Source organism: Tripterygium wilfordii, chromosome 9, assembly GCF_013401445.1.
Source record: "Tripterygium wilfordii isolate XIE 37 chromosome 9, ASM1340144v1, whole genome shotgun sequence".
Taxonomy (NCBI): domain Eukaryota; kingdom Viridiplantae; phylum Streptophyta; class Magnoliopsida; order Celastrales; family Celastraceae; genus Tripterygium; species Tripterygium wilfordii.
Window position 1 is genome coordinate 4991538 of NC_052240.1, and position 18682 is coordinate 5010219.

At 35.5% G+C, this 18682-nt stretch overlaps 2 protein-coding genes across 2 annotated transcripts; one reads left to right on the forward strand and one right to left on the reverse strand.

The window, feature by feature from the left end:
• The first annotated feature begins 7119 nt into the window (after nucleotides 1-7119).
• LOC120006339 (zinc finger protein ZAT11-like) lies at nucleotides 7120-7886 on the forward strand. Its single transcript, XM_038856352.1, has one exon. It carries the CDS (start codon nucleotides 7194-7196, stop codon nucleotides 7719-7721), a length of 528 nt encoding a protein of 175 aa, XP_038712280.1. The 5' UTR covers nucleotides 7120-7193; the 3' UTR covers nucleotides 7722-7886.
• An 8141-nt stretch (nucleotides 7887-16027) lies between these two features.
• Nucleotides 16028-18038, reverse strand: LOC120005104 (WAT1-related protein At2g39510-like). The gene is made up of 7 exons (XM_038854571.1): nucleotides 17718-18038; nucleotides 17562-17624; nucleotides 17360-17476; nucleotides 17025-17262; nucleotides 16762-16923; nucleotides 16519-16667; nucleotides 16028-16435 (listed from the first exon to the last, which is right to left on the reverse strand). Exons 1-7 carry the CDS (start codon nucleotides 17909-17911, stop codon nucleotides 16210-16212), a joined length of 1149 nt encoding a protein of 382 aa, XP_038710499.1. The 5' UTR covers nucleotides 17912-18038; the 3' UTR covers nucleotides 16028-16209.
• Between the last annotated feature and the right edge of the window lie 644 nt (nucleotides 18039-18682).

Below are 18682 nucleotides of genomic sequence, written 5' to 3' on the forward strand. Positions count from 1 at the left end.
CATTGCTTAGTGAAAACAAAGTAGAGCAGTTTATAATGGATAAAATCATGTTGACTTTTAGTCCAAAGTGGAAAGTATGTACCTCAAGTTGAATTTGGTTGGGTAGACTTAACAATTAACATGGTGTCACAGACCAATTGAGGGAAATGTTTGAAGCCCAACAGAGAGAGTCTCATATGTTAGGGCCCAAAATGGGAGAAACCAAAAAGAGACCATGTATATTTCAAAGGGTCCAAAAAGATGCCCTATTTGATAGGCTCTTATGTGAGGGGAAGTTGTATGACTTCCAACTTAAAGTCACGGAGAAGTTACCAAAATGTACAAGAAATAAATATGAGATATATACATGTGGCATTACTTTGTGGTTATCATCAAGTACAAAGTCAACAATTATAGAAAAAAATCACTATAAAGGCTTCCATTATTTTCCATACATATGAGAGAGATCAATTGAATGATGTAGATGTTGAGAAATTGCTTACAACTTAACCCTTATCTCACTTAAATTTAAACAAAATACACTTCATTGTTGACTTTGAAACATGCATATTTATTTAGACTTCTCGAGTGCTAAATTTCTTCTCACGCATTAGTATGTGTTCTCATCCATTGTATGCATGCATACGAAATTCAAAATAAGTTACAATATTAATGTAGAGTGTGACAACCCTTAAATTTAATATGACAGTTGCTGCAATTGTACGTAGGCTTACAATTCACCACATATGATACATATACATATACATCGTTATATATATGTGTGTGTAATATTTCATAATCGATGTCCACATTTATGGAAATGATGTATATTCATAACATTTTCCATACATAACCATCCATAATCAAGTGGCAATTACATTGTTTTAACACAGTCTCTAATTACATTATTTCTAATTAACACAGTCTCTTGTTACATTGTTTCTGACTAACACAGTCTCTTATTACACTTTTCTGATTAATACAATCTCTTATTAGACTTTTCTGTACATAATTATATTGTTTTAAGTGTTACAGATTTTTATACACTATTTCAAAAACAATGTATAAGAATGCCAAGGTTTAAACCTATCAACAATGAGTCTTTTTTGAAAGAGTTTTACATATTGAATTCGAATATGTACTTCTTTTTTTTTGAAATATAACATGTATTTTGAGTGACAAAATATTTTGAAGTTTCATTTAACAAATAAAAAATAAAATGTTGCGATGTCATCTTGCTTACTTTCTTAGTTGATTGTATACTCTTTCTTTAATTTCTGTTTGATAATTATTTTCAAAGGTTTCTTGCATGGAATTTTACTCTGAAGATATTATCAAAATATACGTGTAATGAATATCTGTATCTTATCACCTTCTTCTTTTTTTCCCGTTTAATTGCAGACTTTTGGTTCACATTTCTAATTACTTCTAGATATCTGCATTTACTTGACTTACATTTCTATCTGCTTGTGTCAAATGGTTTAATCAACTTATAGAGTCATCCACATATTTAAATAGATAATTATATTAGGCTTGAGACACACAAAGATATATATATAATTACACAGAAAGATAATATACATATATATGGGTGTGTACCTAGTCATATCAAAATTATCAAACAATATATATATATATATATATATATATAATTAAATTACTGAGGATGGAAAAGTCAAATTTTCTCTTTGGCTTGACTAATAAATAAAATTCTAGATCAAGTAGCTAGGTAATTAAGTACGTACATAGTAGAAGGACCTCCTTCCAGAAAATTAAAGAAAAGAAAATACCAAGATATTTCGTATGTAACTTCTTGAGATTGAATTTTAAAGAATGTTTGAAAAAATTTGTCCAAAATCTTTGTTCTAAATGTGTACAATGTACATAAAGTCATTGCATATGCTAAGTGAGTCCATTATTTATAAGGATATGGATATACGAATTGTCAATTTTATATTCTACCAATATCATAATACGTATGCACTGCAGGCTTTCCAATCGAGATAATGATGAAATTTTCTATTTCACGTGGTCTCTCAAGTACTTGGATTGCTCTACTTTCTCCACAAATCTTATAATTAAGTTGAAATCAGGGGCATTCAAAATAACTGTAAAAACTGAATTTACCATCAAATCGATCGAGAGTCGGGTTTTTCAATTTTTTTTTGTAAATTCAGTTAACCGAACCAACCGATTATATATATTAAAATATTAATTATGTATTTTGGCTCATTAATTATATAGTCAATTTTTTTCTTTTTTCTATCGGAGCTAAAAATGGGTTAAAGCAAAAGAAATTCATGTATTCGAATTTTTTTAAAAATTACTTTTTTTAATTGATTCTTGTTGTTTGATGAGATTTTATGTGCTTGACCAAAGTTCTATTTGAGAATTAGCATGATGCTTTCCACCACACCCACCCCTAAAAAACAGATATTGCCCCCTCTCAAGCTTTTATCTTTTCTATGTGCGTTGCATTTTTCTTCTCTAATAACGATTCTTTTTTTTTTGGCAAATTAAAACTTGATTCTTTTACTCGACAACACTAACTACTGTTAGATATGTAAAAAAAAAAAAGAAGGGGGTTTTGAGTTTATAATTTTCTTTGTCTGCTGAAGTATATCTAATGAAATCCAAAAAGTATAAAACTGAAGAAAACCGATTGCTTGATTTTATTAATACCCAAAAAACAATCAAAACCGACGGCTACAATCATATTTTCTTTACCTACGATCAGAGAAGCGTAGCTAGATGTCTTCTAACGCTCTCTTAGTTTGCGGTTTTACAACCGCAAGTAAAGTCTATAACCGCATTTTTTGTATTTACCTCTACGATTTTAATCGCGGGTATGAATACATTTTGTTGCAGTGGAAGCAAATTAATTTGCAATGTTAAATTTTGTATCTTCAATTAAAAAAAAAATCACTTTCTGCGTTTTGCCAAAAATGTGATTTGATGAAACGTTAACACCATGTTGACATTTAGATAAAAATTGAGATCATATGACTGTCAAAGTAATCCCACTTAAGTTCTAGGATATGTACTTAAATTGTTTCATTTCCTTCAAATTATCGGTGTTTTATACTACTCTTATGATGACTTGAATTATTCCTTCGATGGCTTCTCCTCCATTTTCTATAAATACGCAAGCTTCATTTCAATTGAGGATAAGAGAGCTAATTAAGTTAATTCATTAAAGTGAGCAGAAAGTGGTGTGATTGTAGAGATTCAAATACCCTATATATATATATATATATTTATGAGAACATTTTGGGTGTAATTAGGTTTCGGTTCTGAGTGTTTTCTCTACTTTTACACTATATTTGTGATGGTGCAAATTGTCTTATGATTCCGCCCGTGGATGTAGACAATATTGTTAAACCACTTTAAATCTTTGTGTTCATTTTTGTGAATTTTCAAATTCTCTATTTGTTAGCCACTCTAACAATTGTTGCAAAAATCGGCATAGTTAGATATAATTTGATTTTGCATGCAAATGAATGTTTCATGGGCAATTTAGATGAAACAGCGTGATATGAGACATTTTTATAGGTATTGGATAATATGGAATACTTTAAATTTTTGTTAAAATATACAAAAATAAAATAACTAGGTGAATATATATACATATATATATATATTCAATTATAGAAAAATCACTATAAAGGCTTGCATTATTTTCATACATATGAGAGAGATCAATTGAATGATGTACATGCATGTTGAGAAATTGCCTACAACTTAACCCTCATCTCACTTAATTCTAAACAAAAACTCTTCATTGTTGACTTTGAATCATTATATTTATTTAGACTTCTCGAGTGCTAAATTTCTTCTCACACATTAATGTGTTTCTCGTCCATTGTATGCTTGCATACGAAATTCAAAAGAAGTTACAATATTGTAGTCTGACCGCCCTTAATATGGCGGTTGCCGCAATTGTACGTAGGCTTGCAAGTCACCACATATAATTGTTTCTCATCTTCTACGCTGGACAGGAGACGTCACAATACTAATTGCTTTTGATACTCACGTTCCACCAGGCGTGCCAAAAATATGTTGGTTATCTTCTGTTCTGGACAGGAGATCTCACAATTCTGACCGTTGGGAACATGAGTCTTGTTGGATTTGTAAGTGTGTCAGGGCTTGTTGTCAGTTCAAAGGATTTGATAGAATGGTTTGTAGGATTCTGCATCGAATCTGACCTCTACACCAAACGGACGGTGCGCAGTTAGAGCACACAAGCTGCTGGCTCGAGGTTTGTCTTCCAGAAAAAGGACTTAAAATGCTTGGAGTGTCAATTTAGAAAAAAAATAGGAAAAACAGAAGACTAATCACCTGAATGAAAAGAGTTCCTATTGGAATGAAATGAAAAACAACACATTGCGGGAATGCATCAAGATCTTCATTGAAAAGTGATACATCATGGGATGTAGGTGTGCTTTACAAGCTTGTGGCTTTTGGAAATGTAAATTTAAGTACTTGTTGACGCGGAGCCATGCTAAATAAAAGATAAGAGGCCGGAGTCATGCCTAACAAAGCAATAAAGGATTAAAAACGTTGAGTCTGTGTTTGACGTAGGGTAGTTTGTTGTTTCTTCCTCTTCTTCTTTTATAGTGCTAAGAGATGAACATTTTTTCTGTTCTTCTTCAAGGATATGTCGTGAGACATCATGGGAATAGTGGTAAGACCACTCTCTTATTGTTTGCTGGAGTGATTGGGTTAGTGGGCTTTGTAACCGCAAACTTTTCCTGAATATGGTAATAATAGGAATATGGGAATAATAAATGATGGAGAAGTCAAATTTTCTCTTAGGCTTGAATAATAAATAAAATTCTACATCGAGTACGTATGTACATACTAGAATAACCTTCTTCTGGAAAATTAAAGAAAGAAAGTACCAAGATGTTTCCTACGTACGTTCTTGAGATTGAATTTTAACAAATGTTTCAAAAAGAATATGCTAAGTGAGCCCATTTTTTTATAAGGATGTACGAATGGTCAATTATTCTACCTCATGTGTGGTGGGCGGGGGGTGTGGGCGGCTGCTCCCTAATGTGTAGAGATCATTTATTCCATTATAGTATTGTATACACTGCAAACTTTCCATTTTTTTAAACAACAAAAAATCATCTTTGTTTTTAAAAAAATTATTATTATCAAAGCAATTCTACATAATTTATTGGATATTTAGAGAACCACAAGTATCTCAGATGATACTTATGTGAGTGGTATTTCATAGAGATCTCAAGCTCGAATCTCCCCTATCCCCTTCCCCTGTACTCAAAAAACAAATCTCAGATATTTACTTAAATTGTTTCATTTCCCTCAAATTCTCGGGATTTTATACCATCTTCTTGACAATTTTCCATTGTAATATTGTTCAAGTAATGTTAATATTTCGTGCAACCTTGTTGAATTATACGTAAGCAGGCCCTGCATCTGCTTAATTAACATCGTCAATCATCATTTTACCTGAACAAATTAAAGTCCACCATCATATTAACATTACAAAGACATAATTAAGCTCATTATTAGTGGCATATAGAGTTGTTTTTTTGCCCCTGATTTTGATCAAACTAACTGTTTTACAATTAATATAGTAGTTAAGTATTCAATATTAAATTAAACAGATGTAAATATATAGTTTTAGCATTACTGAGTTGCCGTACATTGTTGACCAAAAAAGTCAACTAAGAAAGCACACAACTATAGTACTTCACAATTGTCTTTTAACTAAGACAATAACCCAACAAATAATCTTTGGGTGATAGTTTAGTGGTAAATCTCTATGAGATCAAATTGTACTGGGAAGATCCTAAGTTCAATTCTCATTGGGCGTCGGGTGGAAAACCTATGTGTGTGCGGGCCTGATGACTCAAATTTGAACCCATATCGGATGACCAAATGATGAGCAGCTTGAATGATGTCTTTCTCAATTATTATAAAAAATGCACCAATTTTTTTTTTATCTGACATATCTATTCCATTACTGATGATCGATGGGTAAAGTCTCTAGCTATAACATTCACTACCATGAACTTACGTGTTCTATTCCTCATATATATATATAAACTAAATATATAATTATGTGTAACACATACATATGTCTAAGAGAATTAATATTGACCTCTCTGGGATTAGATAACAACATTGTGTACAATGTACTAAATCATCATCGCAAGTAGTACAAATGTACGATAAAATATTATCATTAGTCATATTAATGATGAATTAGTCATTACTTATATGTAAGTACAAGCTAAGAAGTTTCTTATGCATGACAATGTCATAAGAAAAACAAACGAACGAACGAACGAAAAGTAGAAAGAGCACATCCATTAGAGTGGTTGACTGGCACTAGTGGTCTTGTTAAACTACCTTGTGGTATTTATTTCCAGGTCGTTCTTTATTTTGTTTTTCTCTCAATTTCATAGAAACTATCTACCAACCCCATAACTACTCCATCTATATTTCTTGCAGATAAACTTGGACAAAAACTACATATCAATCCACATATCCTTTGACACGTCAGATTCACGTATCAAATTCCCAAGTGGTGACCCAATGTGTGGGTCCCATCTATAGAAAACTTGCACACAAGAGTTTTTTCCAGTTGTAGACCAGTCCCCCCCTAAATTGTTGGACACGTCAAGTGAACCCTTTACACACTACTACAAGTGGTAACATTAACAAACAAATGTACTTGCCGTACCTAGTCCGGTCAACACCAATAAAAAATGTGTCAAGTTTGAAGCCAAGTGCATTTTTATGACGTGGAGAAATGTTATTGGGTATTGGAATCTTTGTTGGAGTCAAACACGGTCTTCCATGCTGACTCACCTTTCTTACTTCCCGGTTTCACATCTTCTAGAAGTTGAAGTTTCCGGGAAGCAAACTCCGACTCGGTTGGCGACTCCGTCCTTAGTCGTCCCTATTGGCTCATGCACGCGGTCATGCTGACGTGGTTCTTATTTGTCTTCTATTTCACACTTACTAAAAGGACATCACCCTCCGCCTCCGTTTTCATCAAGAAACCAAGGGTATTAACGTCATCTCATTCAGTCAAAAAATTCAGCTACGACCAAGTGACCAACCTTATAAATACCACACCCCCGGAACCTCAAAGTTTCCATTCCATTACTTCTCTCTCTTTTTCAAACAAAAACACATCGTTTCACACTATTTGCACACCTAGCTAGCTCCGAAATCCTATGAAGAGGACTCGAGCAGAAGCTACAGAGATTGATAGCACAACCATGGCAAATTGGTTGGTGTTGCTATCACAAGGAAGAGGGGCACCAATTCCTGATCATCATGTCATGATAAAGGATCAGTCGCCTGGTCGTGTCTTCGAGTGCAGGACATGTAACAGGCAATTCCCTTCATTTCAAGCATTAGGAGGCCACCGCGCCAGCCACAAGAAGCCGAAGTTGATGGGAGGAGATAATTTGGACGGGCGATCATCTCCGGCGAAGCCCAAAGTACACGAGTGCTCCATATGTGGTCTTGAGTTTGCTATAGGGCAAGCCCTAGGTGGTCACATGAGGAGGCACAGGGCAATCTTGAATGAAAACCAACATCATGCTCCGCCGAGATTTACGCGTGTGGAGAAGGAAGTAGTGAAGAGATCGGAGAAAGTTTTGCGGTTGGATTTGAACTTGACTCCTTTGGAGAATGATTTACAGTTTTTTAAGGTTGGCAAGGCTGCTGCCTTGGTTGATTGTTTCTTGTGGGCTTAACATGTAATATTTTGGTCATTTGACTATACCTAGAAAGTGCTTCTTAGTTCTTTCTTACTTTTCTTAATTTTATTTTTAAGAGAGGTTGGTTTGTATTTATATTTTTTGATTTATTGATGTCAATACAATAATAAAATCCATGCCAGGGTATAGTTTTTATTTTTCTGTTTTTGGCTTTGAAATTAAATTAAAATCCGGATTCATAACGTTATGAGATATACATTTGTTGCGTCATCATGAGATAAGGTTGATGCCACATTGATAACACTACGAAAATGAGTAAACTTTGACCGGCACTGCATGGCTGCATATGGTAAGTATTTTAGCTAGGTGGTACGCTTAAGATGAGTATTCATATGCCCTAATTTTTATTTTTTTTTTGTTGGTTATTGCTGTAGATTAAAAAAAATTAATAAGGAAAATGAATTACGCCCTTTATGGATACATGGACAAGAATATTTTTTAATTAATTTATAAAATCTCGTCACTTATAATTTGCACTAATAGTGGTATATTGCTGACCATGTTAATTGTGTCTCCTCTTTCCTAGAAAATTTAGGTCAGTCATGAGAGGCGGACCTAGTATATTGCCACCGGGGGGCACGTGCCTCCAGTGGCCAAAAAAAATTTACATTAAATATATTAAATGATTTTAGTATTTTTTGTATAGGGCCCATTAAAGTGAGTTTAACCCACAAAACCACAAGCCCATTATTTAGAAGTTGAAGCCCATGAGTGAGAGTATCAAAAATCCACTCGTTTTGTGGTGTGCCTTAAAGGCTAACGTCTAACTAGCTAGACTAATCGTATGCCTAGTGAAGCATTCTTTCAGAGCAACCGGATTTGACAACACATTTCACTTATTTCTTCAATGGAGTTTTGGAGAGTTTCTATTGTCGAGTGTGTTTTCCAAGCTGCCAGTCAATAGCCACAATGAGTTGTTGTACACAGGGGATCTAGAAAATGAATTTAGGGTGGGCTTGGTTAGTTGAGATGTAGGAATTTATAAGAAGAAAGCTGAAGGTTGACGGGGGTTCGGGGGCAGTGCCCCCGAAATTTTTTTAGAACATTTATTGAAAAGTGACTGGAGATAAGCAAATACCTATGTAGTTATTACATTAAGTAAATATTTATATAGTCATTAAATTACACATCAAAATCTATATATTGAACAATGATCGGGAATAAAGAATCGTTTAAATTGTGCTAAATGATTTATCATTGAGTGGAAATCTTCTATCATGTACGAGTGTGTAGCAATCAATATTTGTTCTCTTGTATGAGTGTGCATGTATCAATCAATAATTATTAAATTAACCATAAATATATATAGTTATTAAATAAATCTAAATAAGTGAATTTAATTTAAGATTTGGGTATTTAGAAGCATATATGGTAATTTTTTCTCAAAATTTGAGGGTGGGCTCAGGCCTTAGCTACATCCGCCCCTGGTTGTATAGTATTATTAATGTATAAGTATATGCGGTCTATATTCATTAATCGTGAGCCCATGACATAAAGAACTCTAAAAAAATTTCGGGGGTGCTGCTCCAGAATCGCGCAACACTGTATATGTGCCCCCAGTGATCCCAAATCCTGGGTCCGCCACTGTCAAACATTATTCCTCTTCTATTGATAACTTATCATATTATTTCAAAAATCATGTTGTTGTTCATATGCACTTACTCCGCAAATGGAGAATCACCACTTGGTAAGAGTTTGAAATCCCATTCTTATAACATGGCGAGCCAGGTTCAACTCCCCCACTCGGCCACTCCCAACATACATGTGTTACGCCCATACAACATGGGCTACCTCCGGTCTATATTTCTAACGTGGCATTAATTAGAGTGAGTTTGCAGGGTGTATTGGAGGCAGGGGGCCCGGCCCGGTCCGAAATTAGATCTGGCCTGGGCAGCCAGGCCTGACACCTGGGGTCAATTTTGGCCCGGCCCGAGCCCGACCCAAACCCGACATTATTTATTTATATATATATAATATGTATATATTTACATGTATTATATATATATATATATGCAGATAGTGCATGTAAATGTAATATATATTAGTATGTGTATATATATACATAATACGTATATATTACATATATACATATATATAATACATTTTTCTCAAATAATACATATATAAATATTATATAGTCAAAAATTTGGGCCCGGTCCTAGACCCGACCCGAGGCCCGGCCCAAAAGCCCGAGCCTTAGGGGCCCGGGCCAGGCCTGGGCCTCATTTTGAGAGCCAAGCCCTTCCCTGGCCCAGCCCGAAGCCTGATGCTCAGAGTAGGGCCCAAGCCTCATATTTCGGGTCCGGCCCGGCCCAATGCCGAGTCCTATGGAGGCCCAACGAAAGAGCTATTTTCAATTAAAAAAAAAAAAAAAAAAACTGATGCCTGAGATCTCTAGGTACATGAATAAGATCATGACAAATGTATCATCACCTTTTAGCACGCATATGAAAGTGACAAGTGGATAAGCACCTTTGAATATGGGTTTGATGGGACAAGTCGGATGGGGATGTAGGGATTTGTGTGTTGGGCCGGGGAGTATTGGAGCACACACATACAATGTTCCACATTGAAAAAATGAATATGTGAAAGTGGATTATATGAAAGTTGTTGGACCTTAACCCTTAACCATTGCTTTTGGATAAAATAGACTACCATTACTTGTATTGAGACAAAAAATATATAGGCCCATGTAACGTGGGCTATCCCTGGTCCATATTTCTAACAATATGTACATAACTTTTCTTTTGTAAAATATAAAAAAGGAAAATCAAAATTTCATTTCTTCAAATGATCTATTGTTTCTACTGTTTTGCGGACTCCACTTCAAGGGAAAAATGTAGACTGCCAAGCTATTTCATTTCCCTTGATGTGAATATAGCATTCCATTTTAGTGATTGGGGAAACCGAGCATAATGTCATCCATGGCAATCCAAATAGAATATACAAATTCGGTAGCCACCAGATTAAACTAGTGTTCTCCTCACCCTAACCGGAAGCAAATCAATCAATTTAATCACTAGCTAGTGTATAAAAAAATAATCAAGTGATACAACCAAATGCATGAAGCTTGAGTAGAAACAATATCTAGTCAGTGTAGCATAATTTAGTGCTATAAAGAGATCGACAAGTTCAAGTATTCAATAAGGCTTATATCACCTCTAAAAGTCCCTTAAATCTATGTGACATTAAAATGACTATTGATTAAAAACATACATGTAGAGCCTACTTCATATCCAACACTCCACATTAATTGAGGGTCTTTTGAGTTACTTTTTTAGGGTCTCAAGCATTATGCAACAATCAATTTAGTCTACCCGATATAAAAGTCTTAGCATGCCCGAACCCGTGGACTTTTAAGATGCAACGAACTTTGTTTTAGCAAACTTAACTCACAACAATGTGTATAATTAAATTTTCTTTATAGCTGGAAAGAGTTTCCCAAGTACAATTCCTCGTGTAAGAAGAAGCAGCCTAGGATTGTGACAACCAAGCTTAGGGGATTAGAAGCACTCACAAAAATTGGACGTCTTGTCTTTGCAATTAAGGTCGATTTAGGATTTGAAATTCTGATTTAAAGTTTAAATGTAGAGTTTAGGGTTCAAAAATGCAAGTTTATCGTTTATGATTTTAGATTTTTGGATTTAGGATTTAAAATTTAAGGTTTAGAGTTTATGATTTAGACTTAAGTTTCAAAGTTTATGATTTAAAATTGAAGGTTTAGGGACTAGGTCTTAGTGTGTGTATTATGTATGTCTCTGCGCGACTCCGTCCACTGTAAGAGGGAGTCTTGTGTACATGCATTATTTTTATTTTTTGGATGCTTCATTTTGTTGTTTTTACGCATGTGGGCTGATTAATTACTGAAGTGGGCCGTATTGGGTTTTAAGTCCAGCCCAAGCTTCATTTACATGAGGGTAAATTGCACTTTTGTATGCTGATAGATAGTTTTTGTTTCAATTTGCACACTGAAGGTCAAAACGTTTCAATTTGATAACCCAAAGATGAAAATGTGTCAAATAAGTCACTCAATCATATTTTTAAGGTTTTGGGCAGTCAACCTACCTATGTGGCAAGTTGACCAAACTAGGCGGAAAATAATTTTGTTTTATCAAAAACAGAAGTCAATCAGAGCCATACATGTGTAATAAGTTAAAAATTAATTTATATATTATCCACCTCAATATAAATTAATTAATTAATCAATCAATATTATAAACAAAAGAATTAAAAAATTTCTTTTCCCCTTTTCTAAATCGAACTCTGAAGTAGGGATGGCAATCCGACCCGAAATTTAGGATCGGGGACCCGAAATTTCGGGGTCGGGTGCCACCCGAATGCAATGTTGTGGGGACGGGTAGGGTATGGTAATGCCATACCCGGCCCCGAACCCGACCCGAAATTAATATTTTAATAAATATATATATATTTAGGGTTTAGGGTTTAAAGACCCTAAACCCTAAACATAAACCCTAAACCCTAAACCTTAATACTTTAATAAATAAATATATATTTATATAGATATATCATATATATTATATATCTATAATTCTATATTGTACATATATATATTATATAGGAATATTAATTTGTATTTAGTATACTTATCGTCTTATCTTCTTATATTTTTCATAATGAAATATATGATATGCTCTTCTACTCTCCTAATCCATATTATATATAATTATATACTCAATAGTCAATACGTTACGTCCTAAACCCTAAACTCTACGTCCCTACTTCCTAAACCTTAAACCCTAACTAAATAACAAAACCAAAATATCTTTTTTGTTGTAATTTGTATCATTATGACATTAAAATCATATATGTAAACCTTAAATTCTAAACCCTATGTAGTCATAAACCCTAAGTAAACCCTAATACCCTATATATAAATAGTTCAATACTTTATACTACGATGTATATATTAGACTATTAGTATAATTTCTTTTTAAGGTAAGTTTCCCGATTACCGATATATATATTAATATTATTTTTTTTAGGTTTTAGTTTTATTTAATTATGACCATTAGATTATTGATCTCCTACAATCTAAACCATTGATTAATTATTTTTTGGGTTATAATTTAATCTTATTCTTATATATATTCGGGTAGCATTCGGGTTTAGGGGTTCCCCGTCCCCGTCAGGTTCGGGTTCGGGGATCCCCGAACCTCAAGGGGCCGGGAATGGGGCCGGGGATGGGGGCGGGGATTGAGTTAGGGGATGGGGACGGGGATGGCATACCCGCCCCCGCCCCGCCCCGTTGCCATCCCTACTCTGAAGGGCTAGGCTTATTCTTGAGAGAGATTTTGTGTGCTCCACCACAGAACTCCACCGCCACTGCACGGTGGATCCCAACAACGACCATCACTCCCCACAACAGCAACCACCTCATTCAATCGAAGCAGCTTCTTATCTGACCATGGCACGTCGGCACCTCCATCGGTACAAAAATCGTGCTTCGCCATGTCTAAGGGATTTGATTTGGGTTTCTTGAGGGATTCTGTGTGATTGCTGGCATACATATGTTTCTGATTAATAGTGGCGAAAGTGCCAAATCTCTCATGATCAATCCTCTGATGCGCCGGTGTCATTGGGTTTGATTTTCCTTTATTTAGATTCTTGGGTTTGATCAAAAGAAGGCAAATGTGAATTCTTGGAGTTTATTCTTATATTGATTTCATCATTTGTTTGAATTCTTGAATTCTTGAGTTTGATTATTGACTGGGTTTAATTCAAGAAGTTCACAGATTTCTCTTATATGTGTTTGATTTTTCATAGGAAAAGGAAATTGGGGAATAGGTTAAAGAGAAAGAGAGATGAAACTACATGTCTGCGTGTGTGTGTGTTTTTTTTAGGAAAATTCATTATTTCCACGTGGAAAATCATTATCCACGTGGAATGCCACATAAACTGGTTGATTGTCCAAGACTTGAAAAATCTGACCGAGTGATCTATTTGACACATTTTGATCTTTCAGTTATCAAATTGAAACGTTTGACTTTCGGTGTGCAAATTGAAACAAACATCATCTTTCAGTGTGCAAAAGTAGAATTTACCCATTTACATGACCTTCAATGAGGGGACTCCATAATAGACGTGACCCACCATCTTATCTTTTCGAGGTTGGCTCAGTGAATAGTGTGAATTCTTTTGGACAAAAATTAAGGACATGACATGAGTATATAAATTTAGGCTAAAAGTCATTACATTCTTTGTAGTTGAGGCCGTTTCTAATTACACCCCTCCAATTTAAATCTTTAAAATGACACTCTCTATATTTTGTTTAAACATCACCGCAAGCCTCTCCATTCATTGACCATTATTTGATTAACTGTTGATGATAAAACCGTGTCGTTTTGGTGTTAAACAAAACAGACAAAATGATAAAAACCAAAGGGGAAAATCAACATATAGACATAACGTGTTGCAGGAGATTGCTTCCCGTGCACAAGTTGAGCGTTGACCAAAAGAAAAGACAAAGCCGATGAGGAATTTTGGTCTGAATGGTCGAGGATACAAAGGATTCTAGTTTAATCCACGGCTAGGATTCTAGTTTAGACACTGCACTGTCTCTGTGTGTGTCTATATATATATATATAAATAATGTATATTGCCTAGTCGGGCTTGAGCCGAACTCGAGCCTGGGAGATTTTTTTTAAAATGACACCCCTAAAATATTTTATTAGGCATATAACACCCACTTTCAATTTATTAGACATTTAATAATTTGAAACAGCGGCTTTAACGAAGCCGCTGTTAGGCTTTGTAGTCCAATGCATTTCTATTGAATGCCGCTACCAGTAATAGTGCATTTCAAATCGGAAAATTAAGCTGCTATCTGAAATTGCAGGTCCTCAAATTAAGTGATGTCCTCATGTCGTTGTTTTCAGCCGAAACTACCTCCCGCCGATTCCGTTGGAGCTGCAGTGCCTACCTCCTACCATTGCCGTCAGAGCCGGAGCACCTACCTTCTGCGTAGTCGTTGGCCCTTCCTTCGTTGCCGTCGATTTCAAACTTCTCCGAAGGACACCCGTGCGATATAATTGAAAACTTGTTTGATCACCCATTTTCTGTTGTGATTAACCCGTCCATGAGTTCAATTAACCAAAATGATCTCTTTTATGGGGCTTTTGTGGTGTCGGATGCTTGAGTGTTTGTTTCTTGAGGAATCAGCACATGCATGTGGTGGGACTCTGTATGTAGACCCGTAAGTCTCCCTTGTACACATCCTTCTCTGCATATGGCTCACCTGTGTTTGATGAGCTGTGTTTTCTTTGAAATAAAACCAATGGAGACTGCGGTTTTCTTTAGCTTAGACTTGTTTAAAAGCCAAATCAAAGTTGTCTAATACAACAAAAACAAACTATAACTTTAAAATGGGTTACTCTAGTGGGTTAATGCCGCAGTTCTGATTTATAATGCCGCAGTTCCAAATTGTAAGGCCGCCTTTTAAAATTGCGGCAATAGAAAAGACATACAAATGCCGTTTTTTTCACTAGCGGCAATGGAACAGACAAACAAATGCCGCTATTGTCAATAGCGGCAGGGTGTTATATGCCTAATAAATTGGAAGTGGGTGTTATATATCTAATAAAATATTTTAGGGGTGACATTTTCAAAAAAAACTCCGAGCCTGACCAAAATTGATCAGAGGTGTTGGGCTTCGAGCCTAGCTTGGTCTAAAAAATGGAGTCCAGACCCAATCTAATTTCGGGCTAGGTCTAGGCCCGCGGGCCAAATGATGGTCAAATGATGAACCCTACCCACGACCACGACGACGACATTGACATTGTAGCTGGATCACTTGCAGTCAAGATTTGATGTGGGATTGTGTGTGTTCTCTTCATGATCTTGTGCTCCATAATTTTCAGCCTCAAATTGTAAGATTGCTCCTTCTTCTTAGCCCATAGATTAGAACCATATATATATATAAGCCCAACACATTTACAACACTACATAATATACATTACACACGACCCACCATCTCATCCTTTTGGGCTTAGGCCCGAATTCATTTGAACAAAAATACAAAATTGGACTATGTAAATAATTTAGTTTTAAATTTCTATTCACTGTTAAATATTCAGCTTGAGCCATAATTATTCTCTAAAGGGTGAGTCCATCACTACAACTTCGACAAGTTATCAGTCGACAATAAGCTCTTTTCGCTCCACAAATGTATGGTGTCTAAAGGGCGAGTCCATCACTACAACTTCAACAAGTTATCAACCAGCAATAAACCCTCTTCGCTCCACAAATGTATGTGAGGCACAAACTTCACAATTTTATATGTTTGGAAATACTCAAATGCTTTCCATCTACACAACGCAATCCACTAAATTTACCTCACCAAGAAAAAAAAGTCAAAACAGAGGGAAAAAAAATTACTACCGTAATAAATCCTCCTCAAACCTTCTCAACAAATAACCTAAACTTATAAAATACTAGCTAATTAGTACTAAACGACAAGTTCAACTTGTGTTTGGATTGTGTGCGTCGTCTCTGTTTGTATTTCTTCCTTGATTTGGTGCTCTCCGGACTCCAATGTGGGATTGTCTGTGTTTTCTTCAAGATCTGGTGCTGCTGCGGCTGTTTGATCAGTATCAGATTGTAAATGCTCATCCTTTGCCTTGCCCCATATCACCATATACATGCCCATCACAATGATAATCGCTCCCAGAATCCTACAGATTCCCAGCTTTTGTTACTCTTAACACTGCACATAATGACAGGAAAATGCAAATGAACAAGCAAGAGTCTTACAAACCTTCCTAAGTACATTTGTTCATGCAAGAAAGTTGATCCCACAATCGCGACAATAACCATGCTTAGAGGATAAAAGACACTGGAGAAAACAGGGCCCTTTTTGTTTGTCACTATTGCTGTGAGATAATATAATCCTCCAGCGTACAATCCCTGCCAAGAACTCAAACTACTTAGCAAGCTAGAGAAAAAGAAAGTGTCAATGAACCAAAAATATGCGTAAAATGCTGATTAATTTATATCTTACCCCATATAGACAAGTGGCTAATCTGACATCCTTGTGTATAGACCAAGCTGAAGTGTTGCCTTTTTCCGCTATGGATGCAACAATGATGCCTTGGACCATCCCCATTGTGCATTGCAGAGTCGCCAAAGAGAGCTTAGCCGGGTACGATTTTAGTATAAAGGCCTGTGAAAACAACGTTATAAGAAAAAAAAAATTCATTAGCAGCAACACCATCACTTCTTATATTCTGTATTTTTCGACATATATATATATATATATAATACCTGCAAAATGTAGTAAGAAGCCCAGATGACACAACCAACTAGAATCATGATCGAACCCTCCACGAAACTTCCATTATCAGTAGCATGTTTTTGAGAATCAACATCATGATGATGACTCCATGGAGGATTTATGTGTTTTCCCTTGACAAGACCAAGCACCATTGCTCCACAAATTGCCACAATTGTGCCAATAACTTTGGCTTGGCAATGTAGCTTCCTCATGTTTATCTTCTCATACCTATAACAACAGTCCAGCCCCGAACAATGTCAGATCGTTAATTAATTCCAACTTTTCTTACCTTAACAATCATCGGCTTGATTAAATATTTAACTACCTCACAATGCAAGCAATTGCAAATGTCAGTGCAGGAAGAAGATTGGACATTGCAGTAGTAAAAGTTGCTGTTGTGTATTTCATCCCTGTGTAGTACAAATTTTGAGCAGCGACCGGCCTGCATATATACAATCATATTTGTCAAGAATTACAACATTGGAATGCAAGTTTATTCAGTAATTGAGAAGTTTCGAGATCATTACTCGAATAAGCTGAGCAACATGATCTTAGCAAAGGTGGAGAAGGTCATCTTCAGTCTTAATTTCCTGTTAATCAATCACATTAATTAGAAGAAATCAATTAAAACACCCAAATACACACACAAAGACATGAAAAATGAAAATTTAGTGAACATCAACCTCTCAACAATGAAGGCAATAGGAGCCAATATAGCAGAAGCAACAGCCATTCTGTAAACCACGAGCACATGCACACTCATTCCATGATTTAGACTAGTCTTGACCAAAAGTGACATAGCCGCAGAGCAAAACTGCAATCCAATCATAACCAAAACCGGCCAGTGCAGATCCAACATTGTTGCAAATGAATCCATTGACAGTTTGACACAAGATAAAGACCTTAATCCTATGTTTACGATACAAGTACCCTTAGACTATATATATATATATGGTTGATGCTTTCATATTTGCTTGTGATTCTTTGCATGGTTAATGGTTTATATTTGGAAACTTAGAATGTGATCACAACACTTCTTCCTTTGAAAGCTTGCAAGCCCAATATTTATGACATTATCATCTGTTTCCTCTTCCCTCCTGGTTAGTATGTAAAACACTTATTCCTCTTGAACGATCGATGGATGACAAAATACTGTCAACTACTTGGAATTAATTGAAGTTAAAAGGCAATCTGTTTTTTGTTTTTCTTCATTTGTGTAGTGTTTATAATCTTTTTGACTTGCCTTGGTAAGTAAGTGAGTTAATTTCTTCATTACTAGTAAGATTAATGCTTGTGTAATATTTATTGCTCATGTATTTTCATTTGTTTCCATAAACATACAAACCAAATTCACACGGAATTACTTTTCAATGGAAAATATTCCAACAACAAGGGTTTTTTTTTTTAATAAGGGTTGTTAACAGTCGCTTTCTTAATTCATGTAAGACAATCCACTAGGATTACTACTGTTTATCGGGTTTAGGGTTCTAGACTTCTGGTCTTCTAGACGGGCAAGACAATGCGACAATGGGCTGGGCTGACAAGTATATGGGCTGGGCTTCCCATACTGTACATAAGATGGCCTTGTAGGTTGAGGGAGTAGTTGGGCCTTTTGAACCCTGGGTTTTGTTTGTGTAACTGTAAACTA

Excerpts from the sequence above, each read along its gene's own strand:
- LOC120006339 (XM_038856352.1), top strand. The coding sequence starts at position 7,194 with ATGAAGAGGACTCGAGCAGAAGCTACAGAGATTGATAGCACAACCATG.
- LOC120005104 (XM_038854571.1), bottom strand. The coding sequence starts at position 17,911 with ATGGATTCATTTGCAACAATGTTGGATCTGCACTGGCCGGTTTTGGTT. Across the intron at positions 17,263-17,359 it reads GCAATTGCTTGCATTGTGAG|GTATGAGAAGATAAACATGA; the intron begins GTAGTTAAATAT and ends CTGTTGTTATAG. Across the intron at positions 16,668-16,761 it reads TAGCCACTTGTCTATATGGG|GGATTGTACGCTGGAGGATT; the intron begins GTAAGATATAAA and ends AGTTCTTGGCAG.